The sequence below is a fragment of the Hyaena hyaena genome, unplaced genomic scaffold, assembly GCF_003009895.1.
Source record: "Hyaena hyaena isolate Hyena2069 unplaced genomic scaffold, ASM300989v1 scaffold_277, whole genome shotgun sequence".
NCBI classification, from domain to species: Eukaryota; Metazoa; Chordata; class Mammalia; order Carnivora; family Hyaenidae; genus Hyaena; species Hyaena hyaena.
In genome coordinates, this window is record NW_024080905.1 from 1,317,024 (window position 1) to 1,328,282 (window position 11,259).

Here is an 11,259-nt window from a genome sequence, read left to right on the forward strand (position 1 = left end):
CTCTTCCATCTGTCACGACTGTGAGACAATATAGCAGGACTCACTTGTCACCTGATTTCCGTGGGGTTCGCACACCTTGACTTCACTTCAGGTCACTCTTTCCTTCACCCTGCCCCCTACCTTTTTTTTTAAATCTCCTTTAATCTCGAATTGATGTTATATATACAAGAACCAAGCATTAATCTTTGTTTCACCATAGGTGGTGAGAACATAGTTTCTTTTTATTAGTTTTTCAAAGTGGAAGAGAAGGAAAATGCTAGAAGTATAATTAAAGATAAAAATAAAAAAGGCTTAAATAGATTTGGATTCCTATGAGGTGGGCCCCTAGGAGGCTTTTCATTAAAGGCTAATTTCTGACAGTCCCAGATAAGGGAGGCTGGCTCATCTTTGCCATTTGGGGGAGGTGATTTTAGAAAGAGCTGGAAAGGATTTTGAAGGCTGGGGAGCGCTTGAGTCTCAACGGAGAGGGGGCAGAACTACCTGTTATCCTGGTTCCTTGCTCCCTGGGGGTGAGGGGGACCCATAGCTTCACTTTTTTTTTTTTTTTTTTTTTAAATAATAAAAGGTCACATGTTTGAAGAATACCCATGTAGGGCTTATGTCTCCCCTGGAAAACCCTCCGAAGCCAGGGGGGAGGAGAAATGGCAGAGGGGGCAAGAAAACTAGAATTAGGAGGCTGAGGAAATAGAGGGAGGAATGGCTAATGGACAGAAAGCAAAACCAAAAACCCAATAGGAAAAGCCTCTTAGAGCCCAAAGTCCTGGATGTTTGCTGTGTTAATGCTGGGGTTGCGCCATTTAACATACCAATGGTTCATATAGGGGCAGTGGGGGAGCAGGCGTGGTCAAGGATTTTCAGGGTAAAATCCTTTTCTCTAAGATTTACTGAGAGTAGGATGACCAGATATAATCTCTTGCCCCAATGAATATAATTATGAGTCTGAACAGGGCACTATTCATAAGTAATATTTAAACAACAGGACCATGGAGCAAACTGGGATGTAGTCACCCCAGCTGGGGGTCATCTCCGCAGTCAATCCTTTCTTTACTTATGCACGTCCCCCCCACCCCCCACCCCACAACAAAAACGACGTAAATCGCAGCCAGCGATACTAGGCACGTGGTGCTGGGCACTCAGGTGGACTTTGCGTTAACTACCCACTATTCCCCTTAACAACTCAAGAGAGGTAGAGGTGAACGCCTATACATTACAGCAAATGCCTAGCACACTATTCCTGGAGGAGAGGGGATAATAGTTATATGGGAAATTGGGACATCAAGAAGTATAGGGTTTCACCCAAATGGGTTTCTCAGAACACACACTACCAACCATTACAGTTGTCTTGTCTCCAGGCAACACCCTCTGTCCCCTATTTTTTTTAAAAACTCTTAACATTTTCTGTATTTTTGAGAGAGCACAAGCAGGGGAGGGGCAGAGAGGGAGACAGAGGTTCCGAAGCCAGCTATACACTGACGGCAGTGAGCCTGGTGTGGGGCTTGAACTCACAAACCACAAGTTCATGACCTGAGCCAAAGTCAGATGCTCAACCAACTGAGCCACCAAGCAGCGTCCCCCCTTTTAAAAGGTTTATTTATTTTGAGTGAGAGAGGGTGTGAGGAGGGGAGGAGCAGAGAGCGAGGAAGAGAGAGAATCTCAAGCAGGTTCCACGCTGTCAGCGCAGAGTCCCACACAGGGTTTGATCCCACAAGCATGAGATCATGGCCTGGGCTGAGATCAAGAGTTGGACGCCTAACCGACTGAGCCCCCCAGGAGCCCCAACCCCATCTCCTATTTATCACAACACTATCCCTCTCTCCATCGTGCGTGTCCTGAAGCTTCTCCTGACTGTACCATTTATTCTCACTCTTCCAGGTTTTGCAAGCTCACTACACTTCAATAGTTAGCATCATTGTACCATGTGATTCACAAGCATTAACCCCTCAGCCAGAAGGCAGGGAGTTTTCCTTATTTTGTGTCTAATATTCCTGCAAACACCAAGGTCTTTAAAAATATCTATAGATAGACGTGCCTGGATGGCTCAGTCAGTGAAGCATCTGACTTTGACTCAGGTCACGATCTCGTGGTTTGTGAGTTTTGAGCCCTGCAGCTCAAGAGCCTGGAGGCTGCTTTGGATTCTGTGCCTCTCTCTGTCTCTGCCCCTCCCCAACACACACTCTTTCAAAAATACACAAACATTTGAAAAATACACCTATAGATATCATATAGAGACACAGAAACACAGTATCATTCACTTAAACTGGATGGGCCCATCCCCTCTCTGCATCTTGCTAACAGAAGACGCACCCCAATGGCCCGGCCATCACCCCATATTGTAACTTCTATAGCGGAGTCCGAGCTGCGTTCCCCCAGAAGTTTTCTTTCAGCCAAACTCTTTGAGTTTAGAAAGTCTGTTTGCTAGAACTGAAATCACATCTGGACACAGACCCGCGTGAACTCACTTTGTGAAAAGACCCATCATTTTTATACAAGTTATGTTATTATAGACCACCTATGTGTTAAGTTTAAATAATGTAACTGAAAAGAAACGAAGTCTGCCTGAAATGACCCAATGAAGAACATAAATGAGTTGGATTTATCAAGTTGGCCTAGATTTTTGTGGCAAACGAACCAAGAAGACTGCAACGTATTTCACTCACACATATATTTTCATAAACTTGGGAGAACGGTTGGGATATTATCAAATGAGGAACACAGCCAAAGAGTTTTCCGAAGATTTATTGAAGCAGAAACAAGTTGGTCAGATACTTGTTGGAAAAAAGCAGTTTTCATGATATTCAAAAATACTTTTTAAAAAGTATCCTAGCACAAGTGTTCTTCGTAAACTAGATTATGTTTGTAAACTTTTCTCTAAATCTTTTAAGAGTGTTGGTTCTTAAGAACTAAAGGTTATTCCTATTCCAAATCGATCTTGCGCTCCTGAAAAAACTGCAGAAAGGCACTTGAAAGCTGTTTCTTTAAGATACGGACTTTTTTTATTTTTTATTCTTGCTGGTAATAGATTGCTGCACCGAGTCTGTGCAGTCTTCACTCAAGGTCATCGTGATGCTGAGAAGTTTCGTTGATAACCTGTTAAAAGAATTAAAATTCAAATCAACTACGACACGACATGCTAAAGATTAAATTGCCCCATTGAGCATGACCAAGAAAAATCCCTACTAAGTGTGATTTATCGTGAAAATAGGCAGGTCATGTTGATTGCACATGAGGGTCACTGCTGGAAGGGACAGATACATATGTCAGATGCTCTTTACCTACACGCAGGAAAAGTATCCAGTGGAATGTTAGGGCTTCAGAAAAGAAAACTTAACTATGTTTCCGAAGGATGCTGTGATAGTCCTATGCAGCAAAGTTTAAAAGCAATGGAGACATTCTAAATGGACAGCACATCCGTCTGAAGTTTATGGGCAAGGGAAGATTCCGTGAAGGTTATGATAGATTTCGGCCATTTCTTTCTTGGCATAGAAAACTAACAAGAAAACGAACGGATCAGACGGCAGGTCCCGGCACTATGTCAAAGGGCCTAGGGAAGGCCCTGTGTCCGGTATCAAAACATTCCTGCTATTGAGGTTTTAACAAAGTAGTTCGTGGAGTGAGTCTAGAAAGTAATGTAAAGAGGTTGTGCTCCCATTTTAAATTAGGGCCCATAGAAAGAAATCCCTTATTTTGGACTAGAGGAAGATTGCGGTCTGACCTCCTCATTGAGGAACCATATAATTAGTTGTCTGGGTGTCATGCCAGGAAAAGAAGCCTATTCTCTTTTGAGGGGTCGTGGGTGAAACTGAACCCCCCCCCCCAACTTGCCAGGTGTATCTGAAGTATAGACTTCATGATTCACAAGGCTCTCCATGACACCCTGAGAGGATGCCAGTTTTGAGCGAAAGATACCAACCTGTCCATCTCTGGTTTCAACCGTCTTAATCAGAAGAGTTCTTTTTGAGTGAGTGTCAACCAGAGGAAGTGAATCCAGATTGGTTTCTGAATAAAGAAAAAGGCCCCAAATGAGGAAAAGTGACACTTGAAAACAACTGTTTTGGCCAAAGAATTACGATTGTTGTTCATAATCATTGAAAGTGCTGCTCCCGAAAGAAGACTAAATACCCAGTTTGAAAGCCCACGATAGCATCAGGATGGACTATTTCAATTACCCATCTCCCAGAGGAAGGAGTCAAATGGAGTTTAAATTTAACTAGAAGCACAGACTGGAAGCCAGTACTTGGGTCTACAAATCAGGGATGTTTTATAGGATTTCACTTTGTATGGCATTTTCAAGTATCATTTAACAAATTAGTGCTTGAGCATGAACAGAATGGTGACAAGCTGCTAAAATTTTTCATAAAGGGCAATCAAATGCTTACCCCTCAGGTTCAGGGATGAAAAGTTGGGAAGAGGAAGAGCAATCCTATAAAAAGATAAAGAAAAACAGTAAAATTTTTGGAAAACAAACAATAAGGAATGAATTCATTCACTTCTTGTTTTCATCAAAGGAGACAACGTATTCGTAGTTCATGGCATAAGGGATTTGCTTCAAACGTATTTACCGATGACTGGTCTCATTAGTACATTTCACATCTTGTACCCCAAGTATTTTCTCCACAGGGGCATCAGCTGGAGGCAGCACAGAGTGGGGAGAAGCGTGGGTGCTCACAGCGTTTTGAGTTCAAATCCCAGCTCTGCCCCTGACTGACTCTAACTAGGGCAAAGTTACTAAATCTCCTAACCTAAGGTTCTGTATCTAAAAAAAGTGGTCAGCAGCTACCTTGAAGAGATGTTGTGAAGACGAAATGAGATAACGTATGTCAAGTGAGTGAAGGAATACCTAATCCATGGCGGCTATTAATTCAGGCACACAAGCCGTTGTGCCGTACCTGCTCTCCTCGCCTTCCAGCAGCTTCCTGTAGGTGGCAATCTCAATGTCAAGAGCCATCTTAACATTCAGCAGGTCTTGGTATTCCCGAAGGTGACGCGCCATTTCTTCCTTCATGTTCTGAATCTCATCCTGCAGGCGCCCGATAGTGTCCTGGTAGTTAGCAGCTTCGACGGCAAAGTTCTCTTCCATTTCACGCATCTGGCGTTCCAGAGACTCGTTCTGCAGGAGGTAAGAGAGGCTCAAGTATTAGAACAATAATACAGGTGTAAGCTAAAGTCTTCAGGTCTCAAAGTGCTTTTTGAATCTGTCCTGACAACTCATTTCCTTTGGATTAAAACAAATTTTTCTTCACAGGAAGTTTTGTTCAGAGACCGCCGTTAGCTTGGTCAATGGGGACGGTGCAGACTGGTTACATTCCCTCTTTTATGGGGGTCTGATACTCACAGTCCCTTTGAGTGCGTCCACCTCGCAGGTGAGGGACTGGACCTGTCTCCGGTACTCATTTGATTCCTGCTTCGCCTGGCGCAGGGCATCATTGTTCCGGTTAGCAGCCTCAGAGAGGTCAGCAAACTGCCAAAAACAAATAAATAAAAAATGTAGCCCACGCAAGCACCTTGGTTTCCAATCCTCTAAGAGTCCACCTTCCCTGGAAAAACGGGAAATCTTAAAGTTGGTGAGCAAACAAATAAATAAGTGACACATAACCCAAACCACACTTGCTATTTTAAGTTCAAGTCTCCTTGTCTTTCAGAACATGTCTGCCTTTCTGTCCTGAAGAGCAGACGGAGAGCAATGCAATGCTGACGTGGACATTTTCAAGTAGAAATGGGATCTGTTATCCTCGTTCAAGGGTGGAGGTCAAGGGCATGGTGTTGGGGTTTACTGCGAGGTAGGGTTCAGAACAGGGGGGTGGAAAGGAGAAGGCGTGAGTGATGGGGAGGCTGTAGCAACAAATTAGACTCGAACAAGAAGTTCAAGAAGTTTTAAGAAGTTCAAACCAGCTCTCTGACTGGAGCAGAAGGGTACGAATAGGAATCAGAGACAGCTGCAAGCATTTTCGGAGCACATTGTTCTTCTTTTGTTCTAGCCACATGGACTAGCGTCCTACCTTGGACTTGTACCACTCCTCGGCTTCCTGAAGGTTCTTGGCAGCCACGCTTTCATACTGCTGGCGTACATCGCGCAGGGCGGCGGTGAGGTCAGGCTTGGAAACATCCACGTCGATTTGGACATGCTGGTCCTGAATCTGGGCCTGCAGCTCCTGGATCTCCTGCAGAAAGAACAGACAGCAGGTCAGCGTACCACATCTGGGGACAACTTCACCCGCATCCACGCACAGAAGGGGGCTCCACTTGCCTCATCATGTAGTTTCTTCAAAAAGGCAATCTCTTCCTGCAAGGATTCCACTTTGCGCTCAAGGTCGAGACGTGCCAAAGAAGCATTGTCAACATCCTGGTTTGAAAAGAGAAGAGACAGGCATGGGGGGGGGGGGGGTTAAGTCCACGGCCTGTCTCACTGATTCATCTTAAATTCATCAGATGAGCTCCATCTCTTTACTCTGAAGAGACTGTTGACAAATTTTATGACTTTTGAATTAAGTCTCTAAGTCACCCAGTACTATAATACACTATACTTTCTTTTCTCCATTAAGTAATTGGAACTGTGACCCACTGTATTGTGTTCTAGGTGGCTGATGAGCAATTTGAACACAAATAAATGTTAAACTGCACATGGCACACGGTATTCAGTCAGACATGACTGACTCTACATTATACTAGTGAAGCGTTTCATTGTTTTTTAAATTTCCGTTCCGGTATAATTAACATACGGTGTTATGTTAGTTTCAGGTGTACATTATGGGATTCAGCAGTTCATATATTAGTCAGTGCTCATCACGATAAGTGTTACTTTTAGCCCCTTTCACCTCTTTTACTGGTCCCCAACCACCTCCCCTCCAGTAACCATCATCTTGTTCTCTAGTTAAGAGTCTGTTTTATTTGCCTCTTTTTTCCTTCGAGCACTTGTTTTGTTAAATTCCGCACGTGAGTGAAATCATAGGGTTATTTGCCTTTGACTGAGTGTGTTACTTTTTTAAACCTAGAAAAATCCACGTCACAGCATTTTTAAGATTTCCTTTTTTTACGATGTCGTGCAATAACATGATGCTCATAGGGTTGAGCAGATTTCACTTCATTTATACCTGCAAGTACACAGAACAGAGCATTTGCGCTTCAAAAGGTTTGGTGTATCCCTGAGCTCTTTTTTCTCTACTTAAACCTTCTGAAACTGATCCTTAGAATTCAAAGCAAGTATGTAGTCATTTGGCATTGAGGTTACAAGGCTAAATTTATACTCCAACTCAAGAGATACCCTGGCAAAGTTTCAGCTCAGGCACGCATGGAAATGAAATGTAATTCTGGACTGTATTTTCTTTGCTTCTCAGAGAACATCCTACAAGGGTGTGTCCGTCCTTCCCACTTAGCAAGGTGTAAATTCGGTTACTAGGCTTGTTTCAGAATGACTGTTCAAAAGGCATGTAATGAAACTACGTGAAAAATTCTCACTGCTCTGGCTCTCACTGTTTCCACCATTTGTAAACTGCTCTGTCCCAAAGATTTTATTTCCCCTCAAGGAAATGTCACGAGAATGTTTATACCTCTTACTTTGTAAGCAATTGTACGCAGAGTACGGGTTATAGCATTAGTCTTCAAACACACCTGTCACCTTCATGGAAATGCGAATGAGGAGTGATAATTTAAAAAAAAAATGAGCCTTGGGCAAAATTCATTTTTGCCTGTTAAGCCCTAAAAGAGATGCAGAAGATAATTTACTGACCTCTATAAAAAAGTTCAACGTGACATTCTATCTCATTGATGAGACTGTGGGAGCATTTAACCTAATCCGCAAATAGGAAACCTTTCATACTAATATTGTTTCATATTAACTCACTACTCTGCAGAAAACATTACAGATAGGATGATCAGTTCCTAAAAGGCTCAGTTACTAAAAATGAACCACACACTGCAGTGTGTCACTTAATTTGGTAAATGCACTTCCGCTTCAAAATGTTATTCCAGACTTCAGCGGAGAGCTTTTAACAGCCATTCCAGCAAGCGTTCAGGAGAATAAAACTACGCGGGCAGCTCTTTCTGCTCTTGAATTCCAATTTCAAACTAAAAATCCTGTAAGTCTGTCTAACGTTGGAGCAAAAAGTCCTTCGCTAAAAATCCATTCTTCAGCCTTAGGTTCTTGGGGAAAATGTGCTACAGAATTTAAGAACCCAAAGGAAGAAAGGCCTTTCAAAAGGCGAATTATGATTGTAGCTTTAAGAGCTTTTCACATCACATACTTCACAAGTCTGGGCCAGATAGATAACGGATGTTAGCAAATACTGTGTCCAACTGGGACTGTGCTTACATCATTACATATTCAATAAGAATGTAGCCGGTTGCAAAGCTTCTCTGGGAACACAAAGACTCCTATTATTTCTGTCCTGAGCCACCACACTAGCCAGCAGGTCTGTATCTACATTCCATAGTGAAGCCCGTAGAAACCATTAATACCTTCAGCCCAGGGGACAGATGGCTCCTTTTCACCCTTATTAGACCACAAAATAGTTGTGCCTAGCGAGACTTCCATATAACTTTAAAGCCGCAGTGGAACTTGCAGAGAAGAAAAGAAACTTGGTGGCTTCGGTCCAGTTTCTTATCCTCCAGAACGTTTACGTTTTAAACTACAGGGCATAACTGTGCTTTCTGGTGGCCTTGTAAAAGTTGGCCAAGTTGACTTGGGCAAACCGTTATCTACGCCCGACTGTTAACTGTTCAGAATCGGAATGTCAATGTGCAATGTGTTGCAAAGAAGGGGAAAAACTATTTCTTTGGGAAAAAAAATCTCGAAACAAAGTAAACCATGAAAGCCTTTCTTTATGTCCTAAGGGAAGGCTTCAACTCATTCAAGGGTTTTTCTTCGGAGAATTTCCGATCTGGGGTCTTCCCGCCGCTAGGGGGCTTTGCGCTCCGACGTAGAGTGTTGCGCTCTCTAGACGCGGGCTGAGCAACTTTTGAGAATTGCCCCTGGGTTGACGGGGGGGGGGGGGGGGGGGGGGGGGGGGGGGGGGGGGGGGTGTCCGGGGGCCGTGCGGGTGGGAACAGAATCTACAAACCTGTCTGAAAGACTGCAGGGTGCTCTCGGCTTCCTCTCTCTGAAGCATCTCCTCCTGCAACCTGAAACAGTCGCACATTAACCGAAAGGGAACTGGGAAACCGCCAGGGGCGGGGCGGCCACACCCAACCACCCCGTCGCTGCGGCGCGAGACGAGACCCGCTGCGCCACCTCTGCGCGCGGCCGGCGACTGCGGCTTAACCGCCGCCCTGCGCGAATTCCAGCGGGACCTCGGCCCACGGCGCGCAGAAGCCGGCGCGACCCCCACGCCGACGTGCACGGCGGGCGCCGCCGCCCCGCCCCCGGGGACCCTGTGCGCTCCCTTTGTCTCGCCGCCTCCACGTCCCTCCTCCCCTCCCTCCTCCCGCCCCTGGATGGCAGCGCTCCAGAAGGCGCCTGGAAACTTTCTAAAAGTTCTGGGGAAATCGCGCTCGTGGCTTTGAAGGGCCTTGGGCTACAGAGCGGTTGTTTTAAGAAATCTGTAACCCGAAGCGGGGTGTTCTTGGGCAATGAGTGGGAGGGAGGGCGGAAACGCGAGCTGCACGGTCGCGGTGCAGGGCGGGGCTGCGCCGCCCAGGCCGCCGCCCCCCGGACGGCCACCGCCCCGGCCACATCCCCAGGGGCGCGGCGGCTTCTCGCGGGGGCCCGGCTCCCCTCTCCCTCCCTCCTTCCCTCCCTCCCTCCCGCGGCGCCGAGGCGGGCGCCGCCTTACTTCTCCCGGAGCCGCATGATGTCCTCGGCCAGGTTGTCGCGCTCCACCTCGACGCGGGCCTTGTCGTTGGTGAGCTGGTCCACCTGCCGGCGCAGCTCCCGCATCTCCTCCTCGTAGAGGTCCCCCAGGCGCGACTTGCCCTGGCCCTTGAGCTGCTCGAGCTCGGCCAGCAGGATCTTGTTCTGCTGCTCCAGGAAGCGCACCTTGTCGATGTAGTTGGCGAAGCGGTCGTTCAGCTCCTGCAGCTCCACCTTCTCATTGGTGCGGGTGTTCTTGAACTCGGTGTTGATGGCGTCGGCCAGCGAGAAGTCCACCGAGTCCTGCAGCAGGCGCACGCCGGGCACGCTGCTCCGCAGGCGCACCGCCGAGGCGCGCGTGGCGTACACGCCGCCCGGGGACGACGCGTACAGGCTGCGGCTGGTGCTGGGGCGCAGGGCGCTGCCCAGGCTGTAGGTGCGGGTGGACGTGGTCACGTAGCTCCGGCTGGAGCTCGGCCGGCTCCCGGTGCCGGGGCCGCCGAACATCCTGCGGTAGGACGACGAGGACACAGACCTGGTGGACATGGCTGCAGACGGTGGCGGCGGGCTGGGCGGCGGCGGCGGCGCGGACCGGCTCGGGGAGCGAGGGCGCGGCGGGTGTGGGCGGCGGGAGCGCTGCTGCGTCTCTGGCGCGGGGGACCCCGGAGCGAGAGCGGCAGAGGACCGGACTCGGCCCAGGGCGCAGTTTTTATAACCCGTTAGGAAAGAGGGTCCCCTCCCCCTGCCATCCCAGCCGCGGAGTGCGCCAGCCAATGGGGACCCGGCGAGAGGCGGGAGGGGTGGGCGGGGGTTGGGGCGGGGGCGCCCCGGAGCCCTCCTCCCCGCCCCTCTGCAGCCCGGGACTGGGCACCTTCCTTACTTTTTTGGGTGGGCTGGGACTTTCGGGGCCTTTCCTGATGTTGGCCTGAGCTGTGCTCCCTGCTGGGTGCTGAGAAAGGCGGGGTCGCGCGGTGGTGGGAACCCTGCCCCGAACGGGACCAGAGGGGTCCCCAGGCACCGGGCCCAGGAGGCTCGGGAGGAGGCGGGCGGGTGGGAGGGGCTCCGCTGCAGGGCTGCGTTCCGCTCTGGGAGGGTAGGTGGGGGGACCCGCGGGCAAAGGGGCAGGAAGGGGGGGGGGGGCCAGGGATCCAGAGGCTTGGAAGGCGCGGGGAAAGGAACAAAGAACGGCTGAGGTTGGAGCGGGAGGTGGGGGCGCGCACAGCCCGGGACGCGGCGCTGGGGTCCCGAGCAGGCTTGGCGCCCCGCCCGCTTCGGCCCACGAATCTTTTCAGTCTTGGGGGCTCCTCTTCGGGGACCTAACGGGCTCGGTCTGGCTTTGGACGGCGCGAGCTGCGAGGCTGCGGCCGGGGAAGGCCCGGGGGGCGGGGGGGGGGCAGGGAAGAGGGTGGGGTCGCTGAGTCACAAGCGGTGAGTCACAGAGCCCCGCTGCCCGCCGAGGTTGAGGCTCCTAGCGGTTC

General features: G+C 48.9%; 1 protein-coding gene across 1 annotated transcript; it reads right to left on the bottom strand.

The window, feature by feature from the left end:
- Nucleotides 1–2,720: 2,720 nt before the first annotated feature.
- VIM (vimentin) lies at nucleotides 2,721–10,428 on the bottom strand. The gene is made up of 9 exons (XM_039245877.1): nucleotides 9,765–10,428; nucleotides 9,054–9,114; nucleotides 6,245–6,340; nucleotides 5,997–6,158; nucleotides 5,333–5,458; nucleotides 4,887–5,107; nucleotides 4,377–4,420; nucleotides 3,911–3,996; nucleotides 2,721–3,087 (listed from the first exon to the last, which is right to left on the bottom strand). Exons 1-9 carry the CDS (start codon nucleotides 10,325–10,327, stop codon nucleotides 3,046–3,048), a joined length of 1,401 nt encoding a protein of 466 aa, XP_039101808.1. The 5' UTR covers nucleotides 10,328–10,428; the 3' UTR covers nucleotides 2,721–3,045.
- Between the last annotated feature and the right edge of the window lie 831 nt (nucleotides 10,429–11,259).

Excerpts from the sequence above, each read along its gene's own strand:
- VIM (XM_039245877.1), bottom strand. The coding sequence starts at position 10,327 with ATGTCCACCAGGTCTGTGTCCTCGTCGTCCTACCGCAGGATGTTCGGC. Across the intron at positions 6,341-9,053 it reads CCCTGCAGTCTTTCAGACAG|GATGTTGACAATGCTTCTTT; the intron begins GTTTGTAGATTC and ends TTTTCAAACCAG. Across the intron at positions 5,108-5,332 it reads TGGACGCACTCAAAGGGACT|AACGAGTCTCTGGAACGCCA; the intron begins GTGAGTATCAGA and ends TACCTCCTGCAG.